Raw genomic sequence first — 20,181 nt, 5'->3', positions numbered from 1 at the left:
TTAACAGAACAGGCTATATCTATTCTGATTTACTCGATAAAGATTTCTTATATAAAGAAGGCAAACTGCAATTAATCTTTTTTTAAGCTGTAATTTTGCACTTTGCATACAAACTTTAGTAGCATGGTGAAATAAAAAAAGAAGCCATTGTTTAATTTTTTAAAAAAGAGGCAATAAGAGTACATCAGCAATCAGACTAGCCATGCAAACTTCTGATTAAGACTCAGCACAATTAAAGTGAGACACGCGTAAGCTTCATTAAACTTTTACCAATGCTTGCTTCTATGTAATGCACTCCAAGTGTTACATAACGCACGAGCATTAGGCACTTTGAACGTTAAATATACCATGAATAAGTCCAATAAAGGCGCAGAGAAGCGAGCGAGTTTCCAGCGTCTCCCAGATGTTCGCCCTGGTTTCTAACAATTTACGCGCCGTGTCTACACGTGACTCACTTTGCTAACCTACATAGAGATGCAGCTTAACAGGCTCAATCTATTCTGATTTCCAAAGATTTCTTACATGAAGAAGGCTAGTTAAGAAAACAAGGCTATTAAGCGGACCTGGGTATTAGGACGGGTGGGCTTCGCACTGAAAATATTTACATCTTGCATTAGCAGATTTTGAATTATAGCACACCCCTTGATTTAAATCTAATTTTATGAGAAATCCTTTGAAACTGAACAGCGGTTAGACTGCTATAGCTTCAAGATGGACCTTTTTTTAGTAGATCAGAATCCTGTTCTACTAAATCCAACATGATTATGATCCACTCTTGCACAAGATTTACCAAAAATATTAACTACCAAATGTTCCTTGCTTGCATCCCATTTGGCATGTTCCTCTCCAGCTGGGGACTCCACAGAAACCTGATGTGGTAAGGGCTGAGATGGGCAACCTTTATGACATTTACTTGCACTTATTTTGCACTTTGCTCCTCCAACTCAGCTCACTTTATTTTTTTGTAACTATCTTCTGTAAAACACACCTGTGAGGTCCTAAAATTGATCCCCTTAATTGAGCCAAACTCTGCAATGAGGTTTAATTATGTTTAACTAGGTTCGAACTGCCATTAAGCAAAGTCAGTAAGACTTTGATTAAACACTGGCCATGATGTAATACATCACAGGTATTCACTGCACAACCACTCTCACATTTATTAGTGTTTTTGAATGCTGACTCTTTTGCAGCACATGGTCTTGGACCCCACAGCTCAGACTGCGTTTACACATTTACAGCTGTGCACAAAATGTTTTATATTTTTCACACAATGCTGCAGTCCATTGGTCTGTTCATGAGAGGATTATGAAAAAAATTTCACTCATTATAAATTTCATAAAATATATTTTCTTTAGTTTACAAAAATCATTTCACATGCAACACAAAAAAACTTATAAAAACAGCATGAAAAGACAGTGAGCACTAATCATAAGACAATCGTTAAGAGTTATATGGCACAACCTGATGCAAAAGAATGCAAACTGAACCTTGCAGATGACCATGTCTGAGGAATGTATCCTTTCACAATCAAATTAATCTGACCTTATATGATGCACAAGTAATAATCTCATATTTAAAGTGCTATGCTGAAAATTAAATAAACATTCATCTAAATAGCACTTTTTGGCTGCTATGTTGCCTACTGATGAGAGATGAGTTTCTAGATGCCATTAGAGGTTACTTGAGTTTTGTCATCAGTCATCTATTCATAAGGATATTTTTCCAGAATTTATAAATTATCTATGAACAGTGTTAATACAGTATGTTCTAGTCTCTGTGAATCCGATAAACATCTCTACACAGTTATACAAATGGAGGATTTCAGAGATTTAGTTTCCACCAAACACGTTAAGAGGATCATCAAAAATACTGTGACCCGATTCTTCTGCTGAGCTGGGTTCCTGGGGGGGCTTCTTAGGCTTGGAAGATGGGACCACTACTGGTTTTGTGATTCCAGAAGAGAAAATATCATCTGCGAAGAGCAGAAATAGCAGTGAACATCTACTGAGTCTGTTTGTGCATGTGCGTGTGTTTAATGGTTTCTGCATGACTGTGGCAGTAACTCACCCATGTCATCATCAAATATTGATTTAGTTTCCACTTTCTTCTTCACCGTCTTCCCTTTTGTCTTCATCGTGGGAGTCAAATCAGCAAAAATGTCAACTTCGTCATCAAATAAGCTCGCATCCAAGGATGCTTCTTTAGGTTTTTTAGGAGTTTTAGAGGGCGTTTCCTTTTCATCCTGTAAAGACAATATATATTCAGTGACGGAGACACCCAGCACACAACAATCACAATTAAAAACTCTGTGCTCTTTGTACTGGGTTTAGTTCCATAAGGGCCCACATTGCTACACCAGTTCTGAACACTAGGATTAAGTAAGGGTCTTAAAATGCATCAATCTACAGATGGTGTTTTAACTACATTGATGGTGGAATGTTAGAATAAACTGTAATGAATCAGAGTAACACTGAATAAAATGTGGGCTCCATTTTTGACAAAAAAAAAAAAAAACCTGTGGTGTGTTGTTTTTATAATTATTTCTATATTCCAATACTGTGCAAAAAGTCACATGTGTGTGTTCAGGGTATTTTTAAAATAAGTCTGAATCAAAACAGTCCAACCAAACTGTGCTGAAATGTGGGATTTCATGGTGCACAAAACTGTTATCCTAAAGTACTGTAATCAAATCAAATCGTGGGTCTGAGATTTACACCCCTAGTATTAAACCTTCCAGAAATAGGATTAAAAGTTACTTTACCTGGAAAATGTCTGGTTTGGCTGAATCACTCAGCATCTTAGATTCCTTTCGTTTCTCTGTTCTGAAGATATCATCATCATTATTATCATCATCAAGAAAAGGCACACCCTTGGCCTTCTTGACTGGCTTTGGCTTGACCGTGGCAAAGAGGTCCTCCCCATGGTCATCAAAGATGGACAAGGTTGGGTCATTTTTTGAGGCTACACCAGTATCTCTCTTGGAGCCTCCATCAGGAACTGTCTCAAAGGGCTTCGTTTTGGGTTGAGGAGAGGGCATGTGTTTAGGGATTGACACAGGAGCAAAGAGATCCTCAGAGGCAAACAGGTCCTCCTCAGCAGCAGCAGGGGGCATCTTTGGCCTCACAGACTCATCAGAATGTCTGTGTGGAGGCGCTGTGGAGGTGGTGGTTATGGGCAGGGTGAGAGCAGAGGGTCTGACTGAGACAGGATTGAAGGGGGGCATTGAGGAAGCCGATCCACTCCCAGAAGCAGCCTGGAGAGTAGAGTTCTCATCTGGGATGTCCCTGCGTGCCTCTTCAGAGTGCTGGGCTGCCAGCTGCCTCGCCGCTCGAGTCTGGGGCCGTCGTCGTGTTGCGCCTTTAGCACGGTCCTAAACAGGAAAGGAGAGGGTTTGATGTAATGGTCTTATAAAATAGGTCTCTAGAGAGTGGTGAAAAAAGAAAAAAAAAACCTTCGCTAAATCAGGGTGTTTTTTTTAAAAAAAAAGGAAAAAGGACATTAATTTTGAGGTTGCCGACCCCTTTTAATTCAATTTATCAAATTATTCAGAAAAAAGAGCCATCAAAATTTTCAGGACATTTTTACATCTTTCTGGGTCAATTGGCCACAACTAGTGACTGTTTTCCTGAAAAAAATATAAAGAAACTGAGAAAATGAGTACTTTGGAAACGACCCCACAGCCATCACATTTGAGTTGTTTAAGCCATAGCTTTGGAAAAGAAAACATTCAAACCATTATTTAGGAAAATCTTGCTCTTTATACCAAGAAAGACTATAATGAACATGAAGTGGCTGCAAAATATACCCATATATTAAAACAAAGCTGCTTTATATAAAAAAAAATCATACTTTTTTATCTTCTTAAAATTTAACAACATGAAGAGTGAATGATAGAATTTATGATCAGCGTTTTACTGACTTTTAATTTGGCAAAAAGCTAACCTGCCATCCCAGAGTACTGAACAACCACAGAACTTTTTGTTCCATCTTACCCTCTCTCCAAGTTCCAAAGGTACAACTCACCTTGTTGGCGTTCTGTAGTGTATTGAACTGAGCCGGCGTGTCAAAGCTCACCCCTCCCTCGCTAGGGGCCTGAAGCTCAGGGCGGCCAGTGGAACCTGGCGGTGGCCCTGCAGCTCTGGCTGAAGGGGAGGGTGCCAGGCCAGGAATTACACTGACTGCTCCCGGCACCCGCGGCCCAGCTCCTGGCAGGAGGCTGGAAGGGTTAATCCCCAAGTTGGCCTGATGGGACAGATGAGAAAGTTCAGATATGGCGTCATGCTTAAGAAGCTGCACACACATATTAGGATGCCCATCAGGAAAAATGAGTCTTGTGGCGTTAGTTTAAAAGCATTACTGGAAACTGAACATATGCCTGATGCCAAAAAACTGAACAAGAAAAAACATGTTAAAAACTAGCATTTTTTAGGGCAGCCATTGCAGATTGTCATATTTTGATACATGCTATAGAGAGACGAGAACAAATGCATCAGCAAGAAGCAACAAATGCATCAGCAAGAAGCCATGGAAGCAAAGATACATGCAGTATTCAGGGTTTATAGAGTGAACATTAAAAGAATATCTGCACAATATTATTAGAATATAGACTTGAAGTTTTTTTTAAAAAGGAGTTCACTTCAGTCAGGTGCCAAAAGTAAAATGGCCCATTTCTTCTAATAAGATCATATTCAAAAAGGATGCTGCAGCAAAGGAATGGAAAGGTTGAAAGGAGTCTTATAGAGCGACAGGAACAAAGAGTCATTAATTAAACTTTACTTGAAGTTTTCCAATCCTTGAGGAGGTTTCTTTTGATTTAACAGGGCTTGGAGGCTTCTGTGCAATTAATGACACTGGTTACATTTCAGTAAAACAAACAAATTAATTAAGCCATCTCAACACATGTTGCTAAATGCTGTAGTAATACTTCAACAGATCTTACTACGTACTTCCTAATTGGCCCTATTTGTTATATGACAGTGAGACAAAGTACAGTGAGACAGTGAGTCTGTGGGCATAATTTGAAATAACCAAGTTAGGGCCTAACTGATAAATTCATTGGCTGATAATATCAGACAATACTGATAACCAGCTGTTTTATCTGTGGTTTAAAAAAAACAAAATCACATGTCAATAATCAGCCCATTAACGTTTTGGTTGCGTTATTGCCAGGGGTCCAACAACCCTACAGGGGTAGCCAGTGTAGGATAGAGGCCACCCCATTTAAATATATCATAGCAATACAAATTGAACAGGTAAATCTTAATACAAAACACCATCATGCATAGAATAATGATAACATAAAATGTAGCCAAACTTTTAGCATGAGAATAACATCCACAAAATATCTTTTTATGAAGTTAACTAAGAAAAAAACAAGAAACAATGAGGTAAGTAACAGAAATCTAGGCTGCAACATTTACATATATTAAGAACATAAGATTCTGTTGTTCATTTGAGTTTAGAAAGTGCTCCAGATGAGAACGGACCAGAGTAGTCAGTAAAGCACTGCTTAACTAAAACTCTTGCGTTTTAAAAACAAAATCTGAAATATAAAATTTTACTGACTGATATTGTTCTCTTAAAATGAGTATCGGCTACAGAATTTTTATATCAGTTCAGCCCCTTAACCATTTTCTGAAAGTGATAAACCTTCTTAGTGCCAACAGTGAAGATGTACTTGAAGCTCTGCATTATGATTATTATTAAAGAAGGTTTTTCATTCTCAAAATGCAGCTCTGTAAGGATGATTAAAAAAAACTTAATTACATTAAAATAACTTGTATAAACCATACCTCATTTTGGGTTGACTGTGCTGTACTTGACCTTTTGTCAGTTTCATCTTTTTTAGGTTTACTGGGCTTCTGTGGTACTTTCTGAATTCAGAAATCACATCATGAGAATCATATGCACTCCCCATTTTTCTACTTTCAAAACTTTGTAACATATCAATTATCACCCCCCAACACACACATACATACATATACAAAATACTTACACACTAGACACAGTAAAAGTTAGATTTAATCAAAGCACAGTACCGGAGGAGCCTTTGGCTTTGCAGAGCTGAACAGGTCATCGTCATCATCGTCGTCATCGTCTTCATCCCCAAACAGTGTAGGAGCAGAAGGCTTCACTGAGCTAGGCATGGGGGCCTGAAACCACAACACACCAACCATCCTTCATAATATTCCACACCTCCGTCAAAAAAACAAAATCACACTGTTGTTGGTTTAAATCAGTTGTCACACTTTGATGTTACTTAACAAATGCATGCAACTGAGTCAAATTAAGTTAGTTGTGTTCTTTCAATGAAATACGGCAAGTAGTTAGATTTACTTAATAAGTGTTATAAGGTAAAACATCTTTCGTACTGGCTCTTGGCACCAGCTATCTAACTTGCTTTACTCGCCTTGTTTATGTTGTCTTTCCTCCTGGTCTATACCTTCCTTTGTGTGCATCTTTGTTATACTCCTTGGCTAACTGCCTAGCCTCATTTTTGTTGGCTGTTTATTAAAAAGCTTGGTATTACAGTAAAGATCCAACTAAATTATGTAGATTTAACTTATATCTTCTACCTTGTGTTGCCTCTTCTACTATCATCAGCTGAAAATAGGCATATTAAGTTGAATGTAGAAATAAATCATTAAAATTAATAGTCCAATTAAATGTTTTTACCTAGATCACTTTTGTGTATTTTACTTAGGTACATATTACTCAGTCAATATCTTACTTAACATAGTTGTGTGGAACCACTTGACATATTTTTTAGTACGTTCAACATTGTTACTGAACAATAAAAGGATGAAAACTCACTCATGCTTTTTAAACTGTTGCAAAACTGTACAATGTATCGGCAGAATAAATGTGTCATTGTTACTGTGACTTAAACTCACGGAGGGTTTAGCAGCGGTAGCAAAAAGGTCCACGTCTGGATCATTGTCTCTCTGCTGTGTCTGGCTGAAGAGAAGCTCCTCATCCTGAAACACACCTGTGCTCTTCACATGAGGTTTCTGCTCCTGAGACTGAAAAAACAACCACCATCATCACCACTGTACTCACCAACATGCACATTGCTCCAGATAACCGACAAAGCCAACCTTGAATGTGCTTTTGTCTGTCATCTTGGTTGTTGCGGAAATAGGAGATGTCTCATCAGGTTCGTCTTCATCGTCAAAGTCATCATCATCGTCATCAAACAGGCTGAGTGTGGTTTTCTTGGCCTTTTTCTCCTTGCTCTTAATGGGTGGTGGGGTTTCTTTATGCCAGTCAAGGTCATCAAAGCTGTCCAATGGACTCTTGGTCTGCTTCTGTGGCACACAAATAAATCAATGATGCAGACATGAACATTGCCATTGCCTTCTACGCTGTAGACTGGGGTTCAATCCCCCCGCCTGGGTAAGCACCCTACACTATACTAATAAGAGTCCTTGGGCAAGACTCCTAACACTACCTTCGCCTACCTGTGTAAAACAATCAAATTGTAAGTCGCTCTGGATAAGAGCGTCAGCCAAATGCCATAAATGTAAATTTGATTTTCTACAACAAAACAATTATTTACAAGCATTTGAAAGTGAACACAGTAGCTTTTATCTTACCTCTGAGCTTTCTGGTCCATCTCCTAGTACATTAATTCCTCCAAACAGGCTAACAGCTCCAGCAGGCTTCTTCTTACTAATACTACTCTCCTGAAGAGAAGGTGTTGTCTGAACAGGCTTCTTGTCTGAGGGTCTCTCCTCAGCAACCTTATCATCCACTGGAGCAGACGCACCACATGCTTTCTTTGTTTCCTCAGGGCCAAACAGAGAGGGCGCCTGAGAGGTGGCAGCAGGCACCTGAAAAAGATGTGTTCATTTTCAAAACGGTACAAGTTTCTTCATCAGCTGATCATGGTTTTCACCATAACTGTTGCCTAGGAATGACAACAATCCACACTGGCCAGTCTGTGTAAACTGCTAACATGACCTTTTTGAATTTTATACAACAGATGAACTATGATAGGCCTTTGGAACTTTAATGGTATAGACTCTGATCGTTCCAATCTAATATGAACTGTGACATAACAATGCCATAGTCACAGACCTGACTATGCTTCTTATCCCAAACATATTGTATCTGCTCCAAGCTAATGCTACAGGCACAGCAATAACTAATGATGAATAAAATAAAGTTCAATGAGAGCAAAGCTCCATGAAATTGATAGATAAGCACTTGCACTAATAATCATCATTATCATCATGATGACCACAAAGCATGATTGGTGTCTGTATATATATTGTTGATATGTCTCTTCATGCCTTTTTTTAATTAGCACATAACTTACTTTGACTTCTAAAGTTGTTTTGTTTTCAGGTGGTTTGGAACCAAAGAGTGATCCTTTGTCTTCATCATCTTCATCCTCAAACAAGAGGGAGACTCTCTGAGGCTTCTTCTGACTGCAGGGACAAATTATAATCCAGTGTTAGTCAAGGTATGTTTTGAAAATCTGTGAAAATATGTTACAAATGTGGTTTAAAGAAAATGACTTCACAAACCTCGTCTCCTTTGTGGCTGCAAATAGATCGCTGTCATCATCGTTATCAAACAGGCTGTCTTTCTGTGGCGCTTTGGCACTTGGCAGCCTGGACGGGGCACTGGTGCTGGCCTTCATTCCACTCTTTACCTCTGGCTTCACTGTACTGGGCTTGGAGTTCATCCACTGATCCTGACACAAGCAAAGAAAATCATTTAAAATGGTTACAGATTAGATCAATTCAAGCAAAATCACATCACTGCTAATCTTACTCTTCACCTACGCAGTATTTTGTACAATTCAAAACAGGCGAACATTATTTCATACAATTTCCTCCCTGTTTTAACTGCTTTAAAGCAACATTATGCAACAATTTTACCTTAAAACAACAGCTTCACAATCATTTTGATGGTACACTTACTTATAATAAAGAGAACAGCATCTCTGTCATTGCCACTCTGGGCCCAGATCGCTGTAATAGAACTGCGTAACACTTTACGGCACCACGTTACACATCATAGATTATGGCTCTTCAGCTAGCTATAAGAAGCTCACTCAGTATTCTCAGCATGGACATCATAGCAGAGACCACCAAAAGACTGAAGTAGACGTTGTTGGAGGAAGCGAGGTAGAGAAAATGAGAAAGTGACCAAGCAAAAGTAAATCTCTGACTGGCTTGCACTCGTTGGCAAGAGCTATAAGAGATCAAAGGATGCAAGTGCTATAAAAGTGAAATGCACTCTGCATAATGCTGCTTTAATTTACCCATACCTCATCATCGCTAAAAAGAGCACTTGACACAGTTTTCTCGGGTTGTAGTGCTGCTACTTTGACCGGAATGCAAGGATGCAAGCTAGTCCCGCAGCTAATGGGAAAACAACAAAAATCCAACAGCAGAGTGTACATCCCTGCCAACGTTATTCATGAAAAACTGCAACGTAGGCTGTAACCTTATCTGGGTCATCCTCGCCTCACAAAAGTTTTGTAGTTTTTACGGATGCCAAAAGTCATCTAACTTCAGTCGGGTTTCAGGCTGTTATGCAAAGTAATGAATTCATCTCACACCAAGAAGTCTGGTCAATCTTTGTCAATCTCATGCCAAATAAGCCCTACATCCTGTAATAAAATCCTGTAAAATGACTCTACCTTGTAATTCGACATGGTTCTTTTTCTTCTAATGCTGTCATCAGCGGAATCAGACTCCCCTTCGCGTGCATGCATGTCACGCAGGCATATGGACCCGACAACTTACACTCGTTATATTAATTGTTTACATGTAGAAATTACAAGTATAATCTCTAGTGTCCATATGCCTACGCAACATGATTGCACGCACTGATTGCATTCTGTATCCTTTGGCTCATCACAGCACGATTTGTATTTATGACAGTGCTATAAAAGTGAAATACACTCTGCACCTGCAGGAGCCCAAGAGCAAAAATACAAATTCTTGCATAATGCTGCTTTAATTTCCCCATACCTCATCATCGCTAAAAAGAGCACTTGACACAGTTTTCGTGGGTTGGAGTGCTGCTGTTTTGACCTGAATTGATTTGGATTTCGGCACAGAGGAAAACAGATCCTGAAACACACAAAAGAATTACAATAACAAATGCTTCTGCAATTCTCTATATAAGCTGATCTTCTGCTTATGTTGTTGAAGTTCTTACAGCTAAACCTGCTTTAGCTCACCTCATCCTCCTCATCATCAAATATGGAGGGCTTTGTCTTGCTTGCTTTGCCCTGTGTGGGGGCTTCGAGCTTTGATGCACTTTTTGGCATTGGGGAGAATATCTAATTAAAAAGGGAAAAAAAGAAGTGAAAAACAAAATCTCTTTCCAGAAAAGCCACTGTTAAAATAGCACTGATCAAGGATTCCATGAACAATACAAAGCTTACCTGGGCGTCTTCATCATCAGAGAACAGACTCTTGCTCTGGACTTTCTCTGCTATTTTAGGAGTAGCTGATGTTTTGATGTCAGGAGGGGGTATGCTCTAAAAAACACATAAAAAACTATGATACATAAAGGAGAGAGCGAGAGCGAGAGCGAGAGCGAGAGAGAGAGCGAGAGAGAGAGCGAGAGAGAGAGAGAGACTTTATACCTCTTCAGATTTCTCAGACTCCTCACTTGTTGAAGGCTGACGTTTCTTCAGTCCCTCCACAAGAAGATTCTTTGTGCCTGGCCCAAACATTGAGATGGCACCAGCAGGTAACTGCATGCAAACAAGTTTGATTAGTCACATCATGTGTGCTGACAAAATAAACTGTTCAATATACAGTGAGAATTTTCATGAAACATTTGTCACAACAGTTCTTTTTCAAACAGATATTAGAGATGGCATGATGCCTCTTTTTCCTGATACCGATATTGAAACTATTGCATTAAACAACACCACTCCGATATTTTTTTCTGTTTTCTTTTTTCATTCTTTTTCTCCCTTCAGTATTTGGACCAGCGTTTTCTGCTGATTTTGGTTCAATACTGATACACAACAATACAGATACATAAATGAAGGTGACAGTGGCAAAGAAAATGTTTTAAAGGACTCTCAATTTTACACTAAAATTTACTTTGTCGTTAATATCTTTGTCGTTAACACCTTGATAGATGGGTACCTAAGTATAACCCATCACATGACTCATAACAGCCATTAGACATGTCATATATAAAAGGTGTGAAGGAAGTTTTTGTTCTATTTATTTATTTACATTACAAAAATAAGCATAGGCCATTTATAGAAATAAAGGGACCATAAATACTGCATCTTAAACTGACAGATTGAGGGCCCTTACAGCCCAGTAATATATTTCGGTACAGCTGGTTTAGTATGAGCCTGTTTAAACTGGGGAAATAACACAGGCTTTCTGGCCAGAAACTTTGTTCTTTGTCAGAAGGGATTGTTTTTTTATATGGTTTGGTCATGATTGCTATGGGTTTAATAATATATTTTATAACAGCTTATAAAACGTGTGTCATCTTTTTGTTTTTATCAACTGATGTAAACTGTTTAAAGCCCCTCTTCTATGTGTGGAAATCTGCTGCACAACTATATTAGTTTAACAAACACAACAACAGATAGGATAAAAATATCCATCTTGTGCTGCTGCACAACATTTCAAAGCCAAATAACATATCAGGGCTGACTGAGGACTAACCTTATACATTACATGAAAACCGAACATTTAAATCATCAAATTTGATTGAAAATTGCAATCAAGCCTTGTGCCTTACCTTCTTTTCAGGGGGTCGTACTACCTCTTCTTCTTCCACAGTCTTCTTGGTCTGTTGAGAAATGGTGGCACTTCTCGCATTGAAAATGTCACCTTCGTCATCATCTTCATCACCGCCAAACAGATCCACCGTTTTCTTTGGTTTGGGCTTCTCCTGTCCAGCTAAGTATGTAAAGTTATGTTATTAGCTGCAGTGCTTGATGTCAACATGCAAATCAAGACACAATATTCCCACAATAAGGCCAAGCCATCCACAAAGTGATTCCAAATTCCACATTGCAGCCCTCCATGCTTACCAGAAGTAGGTTTTTTGAGAGTCTTCCCACTGAAAAAGTCATCATCATCGTCGTTGTCATCAAAGAGACCACCTCCTAGTGCTGCCTGTTTTGGAACTACCTGCACTTTGGGTTTGACTGGACTGCCATTCTCTTTGCTCTCCAGTGAATCTGAAGTGTTTGATGAGCCAAAACGATTGTATTCTGACAAGAAAAAATTAATAAGAAAAAATAAAATAAAATCAGATGCACATGTATGCACAAATATTAACGCCATTAAATGCTTTAAAAAAAAGGAAAAAAAAGAACATCTTTAAAAAGCATAAAAACCGGACCCTTTAGAGGATTGAGAAATTATATTACCTGGGAAAATGGAGACCGCACCTGTGGGTATTTTTCTAGTTTTGGCACTCTCTAAAAAAAAAAAAATAAATAAATAAATAAATAAATAAAAAAAATTAAAGTTTAAAAAATAAATAAAAATTACACTCTACTAGTACTGGTTTGCAACACTTCCAACACATCATAAATCTTCCATAAATTAATTGAATTAATGGAGCATCTACATGAAAAAAGAGGATCTTTCAGAGATTAATAATGGGGTGGATGATATAGTTATATATCACTGTTGTCGGAACAAAACCTCGTATCTCCAAAATGTTAACTTTACAGTAGAAAGAAAAAACATACTGTAGTTTCAATGCAAGTCAATGTAACCAGATGTCTTTCCATGTCATTTTGGGCCGTTTCTTTTGGGCCATTCATCACGAAATGTACACACAATGTAAAGGGCAACAGGTCCTTTGAAATGATGTCAAAAACTGAAAAATGACAAAAATGGAGATACGAGGTTTTCTTCTGACAGCAGTGATATATGGTGATAGTTACTGTAAGTTTATCATTATGGATGCGGTATGTCAGAGTATGCTTTTCTTATATTTTTCTTAATAAGCTCCACTCTGATAGGCTGTCCAGTACTGTGCTTCATTCAAGAAGCAATCCAGGTTGAAAGTTGTGAAAGGGTAATAAAACTACTGTAATTTTTTGTGACATCACAGAAAGAGTGATTTCACAAGGAGCTGTTTCTTCTTAATTTTCTATATACAGATGTGAGTGTTTTTGTACTTTTGATGTTTCAACAATGTTTACATATTAATTTAAGGGCACTTGTTTTTTTTCATGATATAGGCCCTTTAAAGAACAACTGGACATATGTGGTGTAGTATGTCAAAGGCTGAATAAAAATCAGTCTTTGAGCATTTTTGTCTGTACCAACTTATCAAACCTCTAAAAAACAGAATGACCTATATTGTGCATTGTAACAAAAAAAAGAAGATACTACATTTTCACCATATAGTCCACCTGCCATCAAAGCCATGATACCTGTTTGTGGCACTGTTTGTTCCCTCGGCTCATTTTTAGGTGCCTCAGAAAACAGATCACCCTACAAAATAAAACAAGTTCATAATGCCAGTGATTATTTCCTATAAATACACTTTTTTTTTTTTTTTTTTTTTAAATATGCCCATTTTGAATTGGATGCCAGCAACACATTTCAAAAAAGTTGGGACGGTGCAACGAAAGACTGATAAAGTTGTGTCATACTTTAAAAATTAAAATAAAAACAACTGGTGGAACTAAACACCTCTCACAACTAACAGGGTTAATTGGCAACAGGTCAGTAACATGATTGTGTATAAAAAGAGCATCCCAGAGTGGCTCCTGAAGCAAAGATGAGAAGGTGTTCACCACTCTGTGAAGGACTGGGCAGACAAATAGTGCAACAATTCAAGAGTAACTTTTTTTAATATAGCAGTGAACTTGCAGATTTCATCATCTATGGCGAGCAATTTTATTTAAAGATTTAGAAAATCTGGAGAAATCTCTATGTGAGGGACAAAGTCAAACACCTTCAGGCCCTCAGGTGGCACTACATTAGAAATGGACATGATTCCACAGTGGAAATCACTGCATGGGCTCAGGAGCACATCTGAAACTACTATCTGTGAACACAGTTGCTGTGAAAGGGTTGTAAAACATGGAAAAAAGAAATTATATATAAACAGGATTCATAAACGCTGCTGTCTTCTCTGGGTTCGAGCTCATGGAATGTGAAGGCACCATTAATGCTGATATATACAGGCTATAGCAATACAATGCCAAGTCACAAGCTACATGGCCTGCCTGTAGTGCAGACCTGTCACCTATGGAAAACATTTGGAACATATGAAATGAAAAATATGACAAAGACTACTGTGAACTGTTGAGCAGCTGGGGTCCTATAACTAGCAAAAATAGAATAACATTTCACTTTCAAAACTACAGCAGTTGGTCTCCTCAGTTCCCAAACGCTTACAGAGTGTTGCTATAAGAAGAGAAGACGAAACACAGTGGTAAACATGCCCCTCCCAACTTTTTTGAAACATGTTGCTGGCATCAAATTCATAATGGCCATATATATATTTTTAAAAAAAATAAAATTTCTCTTTCAACATTTGATATGTGGTTTTTGCACTATTTTGAATTACATACCAAATTTAAATGATTTGCACATCATTGCATTCTGGTTTTAGTTACATTTTGCAGTGTCCCAACTTTTTAAATTTTTTTTTAAATACATATTTAGATGTTTACCTCGTCATCATCATCATCAAAAAGGCCTTTTCCACCACTAAAGATGCCACCTTTTCCTCCAAATGGAGAATATTCATCATCTTCCATTTTTGGAGGCTTGAACATTTCATCATTATCATCTTCCACTGAAAGAAAAATGTAAAAACCATGAAATACAGAATATAATTCTTACTCCCCGTCACAGCACCACCCTGGACCAATAATGCTATGTGATTAATAGAAGCTGTAAAAATGAACGCATATCTAAGCATCATTTCAATCTATTCATCCTGAGAATTTGTAAAATAAATCAACTTGTAAGCTGGACAAATTATTTGAAAATGAATGAATAAGCCATCTACCAAAAAAGAAAAGTAGGAACACATACTAAGAAAACACATAATCATGATTATTTTACATGAATAATGATTTGCCTAATCCATAAGTAACAGATGCATTGCAATCCCTGTTACTCAGTGATTAAATAAGCATCAGTAAGACAACCTCTGCTATGCTGAGTAAATGCTGTTACTCATACCTGACGCCTTTGGCAGTTTCTTTCCTTTGTTTTTCTTTTTACTGACAGATGGGCCTGATGACAATGCTTTGGGGGGGAAAAAAACAGAAAGACATGCATATGCAAACAAAAAGATGAAAATGAACCAAATTAAGGCATAGAAAATGGATCAAGAATAAAAATCCACCTCGAAGTCTTATATTAAAGGTGATGAGCGGTAAGTAAAGGAGTGAACCTACATGTACGGTCTGGCTCTGGTTTGCTTGTTGCATCTCCTTTGATTCTGGCTGCCAGTTCATCAGCAAAAGATGTTTGACCCACATCATCCTGAAACACAAGAACCAGAACAGGACAAAGAGCTGATTCACACTTGCTGAGAATAACTTTAGCTCAACAAACAAATTGGGATTGCTTGGATCCAAAACCAAGGTTTTCACTGCATGGTACATGCTGTACCAAGTCCTTGATAAAAGCTCTGTCCAATCTGCCACACTTGTGGTCCTGTGGTCTTTATTTGTACATTGACAGAAGGACCACAAAGCCTATTTCTCTTTTGTGGCCTTTAAATGGGTGCTTACGAGTGCCTTAGAATGACATCAATGCCAACTCGACTGCAGAGATAAATGGAGAACCGATCAGAGTGTAGGGGCTTGTTTACACTTGTCTGACCAAAACAGCAAAGAAAGCGCGAGTTAAACTAATTTCTAATGAAGTCACCTCATCATTGAGCTGCTTTTGCTTGTATTCTATATTGAGACATTACATACAATCTCATACAAAATTTTTTTGTGCCCCTGGTAAAATTACATTTTGTTGACTTTCTAAGAAAAAATAAATTACACACTTTCTACATAAAACACGTTTTAAAACACAATTACTATTAATTTGCTGAATATGATGTATTCTGAAAAAAAAATGCCATATGGAAAGAATGCCATATTTCAGTTTCAGTTCAATTATTTTTACATTGACCTATATATCAAAAGGAAAGCTCAATGACTTTAAAGACATGTGGTTACCCCTCTTACAACTTGTAAAAAACTGTAACATACGAACATAAATATGTATCAATAGAGTGATTATTGGGTTTTAGGGTGGAGGGAGGATTTGTTGTTGTTTGTTTATATATATATATATATTAAAAAAAAATCAATAAAGATATTTGTGGGAAAAAAAAATTTTTTACATTGAAAATGAACAAAACATGTAATCTGTCTTCATGTATTCAAACATTTGCAAACGACTGTATAAGCAAATAAGCTCATTCGGAAAATAACAAGTTATAACCTTATAATAATTTTGCTGGATACAATAAACACATAGCCTGTGTGATGCCCAAGTCTGAACAAAATGCACACTTTTTACGGTCCCTTGCCCCCCTACATCCACACACAGTTGACATCACCAAGGGCCTCCAGGTAGACCACAAGGCTTAGAACACTTTGGGAATCAGCCAAAGTATATTCCTCTAGAACACTCTAGTAAGATACTACTGTTCCATAACACTTCTACAATGAAATGGGTCATTTTTACAGTATACACTTTTGAAAAAAGCAGCTATGCTCTACTTTAATATGCTGTTTATTTTCCCATTTTCCTTCATGCAAACCCAGTGAGAAATGTAAATAAAAACTGCAGGTGGAAACTTTGTCTGCATTCTGATGCACAAAAAAGACTTTTTTTTTTACATTATTTACCTTTCTGGCTTCATCTTCATCCTTGTCAGACTCCCCAAATATGTCTGAATCTTCATCTTCTTCCTCTTCCTCTTCATAACTGACCACAGATGGCTTCTGTCAAATGAACAAAAAAAGAACGTTTATGCTGTAAGTTATTATTATTTCTTCTGACACGAAGACAAAAAACAAAATCACTTATCAGTTCTCTCTTAATACGGCCTTAAAGGCAGTGCAGTAAACACATAAAAGGTGGTGTCCAAAATAAGTGCTATGAAATTTTTTTCATTCAGTTCTTACCTTCTTTAAGCTTCCCTGACCTTCTTCTTCTTGGTCAAAGTCCTCATCTGAGTGCTGTTGATTTGTAAATCACATGATATAAAATCAACCTGTTTTGTGCTGGCAGTTATCCAAATACAAACAATCATATCCAATCACACTTTGACCAAAATTGTTCAAATGAGAATCAACATGCTCACAACATTATTCAGCAATATTAAAAGGTACTGTGACACTGACGGCACTACAAAGCCAGCATATCCAGTTTTACCTCTCCATCTTTCCCCTCGTCACTCTCAATGACACTCTCTCTATCGCTGTCAACGGACATGTCTGTGTGAGAGAGAACATGCACAAGCAGTTAATTACAAAGTGAAAGCTGAATAAAGATTAATTCAGACATCATCATAAGGACTATACTGACACTACTTAAAACATTGGGAATACACTACCATCACTGGAGAAATCACCCAGGCCAACATCGTCTTGTTCCATAAAAGCTTGGGACCCAATCAATAATGGCAGCGGCCTATCTACATACAGGTCCTGAACAAAGCATTTAAAAAACATAAAAGTCAATGGAAGGCAGAAAGTGCTTTGGAACATTATCCTTCTACAGTAAAATGGTAAATCTGCAGTGCAATTGTGGTATCTCACCTTGGGCTCTAGGATGGGTTCTACTCTATCCACTGCCTCCTCGTCCTCAGAGTCAGAATTCCCTGCTTTAATGTCTAGCTGCTCAAAGGCAGATTCCAAAACCTTCAGACCGTAGTTCACAGCCTCCTGGACTTTAGGTATCAGCTCAGCTTCTTTCTGTTCTCGTGTTTTTTCCTTTAAATGGGCAGTAAGAAACAGATGCCGATGCTGTTGTACACATTACTGTTATTTTCTTTTCTCAAACGGATAGTACACAGACCTTTTTTCCCTTTTCATTCTGACCAAAACTAGTTTAGAATACAAATGAATCATTCAGAAATGAAGTTGTATTTCTATCACTAGGACTCTTTACGTAACCAGACTAAAACTGTGCAAGTTACATGCAAGGTAAAATTAAAATATTTATAAAAAACAAAAAAAAAAACAAAAAAAACAGTAGTTTTAAATCCAACCAATGTATTTAATTTATCCCTAACATGCTTGGGAACATTAACAACAAACTAAACATGTCTGCCATCATAACCCACAAAAACAACAGACTAGCAAAATGCAAATTATTAAAACGATGTAAAAAAGTGTCATGATGGTAAGAATATAAATGAGCATATGTAGTATTAGAGTAGCATGAGAAGTATTAGAAAATAACAGACCTGTTCAGGGCGTTTCTCCTGGGCCTCGGCCTTTGGAGCAGCCTCCTCGACTTCTTCATCATAAACTCTCTGAGTGATTAAAAAAATACTCTTATGTGAAGCTGATTATTTCTCCTGTCAATAGAAATACATCTATCAGCACTAACTGAGATCGAATACTGAAAACCACAGACGTACATTTTCAATAAACTGTGTATTGGAAAGCATAAGGAAGTCATTGAAGACCGTGTGTAGGCAGCTGTCAGTTGCTTTTGTGTCCCGAATGAGGCCATCCAACTGCTTTTCAATCTCATGGGTTTTGGACAGCATCCTCTGAGAGAAGTCTTGCAGGTAGAGGAAAAGCTATAGAAGCGAAAAGACACAAGACCTCTCAATAAGATATTAGAGAGACAAACATCATAGCCAGAAAAGACTTCAATAGCTAACATCATACCCCTGAATCTGCAGCTAAGGACCAGTTAGAGCTGGATTTCCGCATCTCATCCAACGTCCAGGGTCTCTCCCACACCGGCTCTGCCTCGCCATTGTAGTTACTTGGCCCGTTCTCCATAGAGCCAGCCATAGTACTTATCTGTCACAACATAACTACATGCATTAATAAGTATAGAAGATAATCATGTTAGGGAGACACTGATATAGGAATTGCAGGCCAATGTACAATTAATATGTGATCAGCTTAACATCTAACTTTGCAGTTGTGAAGCAATTAGGAGTTAGATATAAATCTAAAATCATTCTGTACCCCTAAATCATGTAAAGTAAAATCACAGCACTGGTCTCTGCAGTTAGTTCATCAGAGTTAAGCATTTCTAGTTGCACAACAGTGATACTGAATCAAATATTACATTTCGTGGTGTGTGCTGATCCGTCTCACATGAGTATTACAGCCTCACAAACCATTTAAACAAACAGCTCCCACCACCTTCAACCCCAGACTGGTCACGCATTGAGAAAATCATCAAAAAAATGATATACATTTCAAAAGCGGCTTTTAATGCTGATTATGTGCCACTACCATTACGCCCTGGTAAATCTCGAGAAGAAAACACGAGAATACATGCACCTGTGATGAATATCACTACACAGAGAAGGAAAGACTAACTTAAACTATGGTTACACAGCGCTGGCTAACTCTCTACTTGCTTCATTTTCAATTAGGTTAGTTAGGCAGTGTTTTATTCATGTTTACCTGGTGGACTCTCAGGTAAGTAAAAATTTAAGCCACCAGTTGTGAGCTTCTGTAAACAGAAGTTAGCAAACACTGCTAGCACTAAGTCCTTACAGCAAGTAGCTAGGTTAGCTAGGTTAGCTAGCTATGTAACTTGTGAGCTAAAATAGCCAGCACACATCTGAGCGTTTCACTGTGAAACAGCCATTTCTGTAACGTTACAGCGATGTGGGTTTACCAAACCTGAGGTGTTATCAGGTTCTTACATCGATCGTTTTCTAGCTACTGCAGGTCCTCAACTTTCAATTTCTTTAGCAAGCTGGCTAGCTAGCACCATCATTTCCCACACCAACTCTGTTTTCCTGCCAGTGGGACGTTAGCTAGGCTTGCTAATGAACGCTACTGTATCTGACTGAAACTAGAGGTCTCCTGCATACCTTGCAGCAAGCTCTTTTGCTCAAAATGGTGTTCTCGTAAAAGTCATTAACCCGAGAGGTTTGGGGCTGAAAGGCAGCTTGTGATCAGCGGTCTCCTCATCAGTATTCCGTCTGCTCGGCCATGTCCTGTCTGCCTGCAATCAGCTGATCCATAGTCACCTGACTGGC

General features: G+C 38.0%; 1 protein-coding gene across 3 annotated transcripts; it reads right to left on the bottom strand.

The window, feature by feature from the left end:
- Positions 1–1,132: 1,132 nt before the first annotated feature.
- washc2c (WASH complex subunit 2C) lies at positions 1,133–20,181 on the bottom strand. Of its 3 annotated transcripts, XM_017725375.2 has the most exons (32): positions 20,014–20,181; positions 18,842–18,979; positions 18,586–18,750; positions 18,409–18,477; positions 17,759–17,932; positions 17,554–17,647; positions 17,373–17,434; positions 17,123–17,176; positions 16,844–16,939; positions 15,386–15,473; positions 15,168–15,233; positions 14,651–14,775; positions 13,400–13,460; positions 12,380–12,430; positions 12,038–12,220; positions 11,743–11,903; positions 10,613–10,723; positions 10,409–10,504; positions 10,202–10,303; positions 9,990–10,091; positions 8,532–8,701; positions 8,321–8,432; positions 7,596–7,832; positions 7,098–7,307; positions 6,894–7,022; positions 6,039–6,152; positions 5,793–5,873; positions 4,777–4,833; positions 4,024–4,242; positions 2,762–3,370; positions 2,068–2,242; positions 1,133–1,972 (listed from the first exon to the last, which is right to left on the bottom strand). In XM_017725375.2, exons 2-32 carry the CDS (start codon positions 18,968–18,970, stop codon positions 1,830–1,832), a joined length of 4,245 nt encoding a protein of 1,414 aa, XP_017580864.2. In that variant the 5' UTR covers positions 18,971–18,979; positions 20,014–20,181; the 3' UTR covers positions 1,133–1,829. The 3 variants fall into 3 exon arrangements, with proteins under 3 accessions (XP_017580864.2, XP_017580882.2, XP_017580873.2); XM_017725393.2 differs by lacking the exon at positions 15,168–15,233; XM_017725384.2 differs by lacking the exon at positions 4,777–4,833 and having other exon boundaries at positions 20,014–20,180.

Source organism: Pygocentrus nattereri, chromosome 5 (assembly GCF_015220715.1).
Source record: "Pygocentrus nattereri isolate fPygNat1 chromosome 5, fPygNat1.pri, whole genome shotgun sequence".
NCBI lineage: Eukaryota > Metazoa > Chordata > Actinopteri > Characiformes > Serrasalmidae > Pygocentrus > Pygocentrus nattereri.
Note: the sequence above shows the minus strand (reverse complement) of the source record. Positions and strands in the feature narration are given on the sequence as shown.

Excerpts from the sequence above, each read along its gene's own strand:
- washc2c (XM_017725375.2), bottom strand. The coding sequence starts at position 18,970 with ATGGCTGGCTCTATGGAGAACGGGCCAAGTAACTACAATGGCGAGGCA. Across the intron at positions 17,933-18,408 it reads AGGAGAAACGCCCTGAACAG|GAAAAAACACGAGAACAGAA; the intron begins GTCTGTTATTTT and ends GCCCATTTAAAG. Across the intron at positions 1,973-2,067 it reads AATATTTGATGATGACATGG|ATGATATTTTCTCTTCTGGA; the intron begins GTGAGTTACTGC and ends TGCTCTTCGCAG.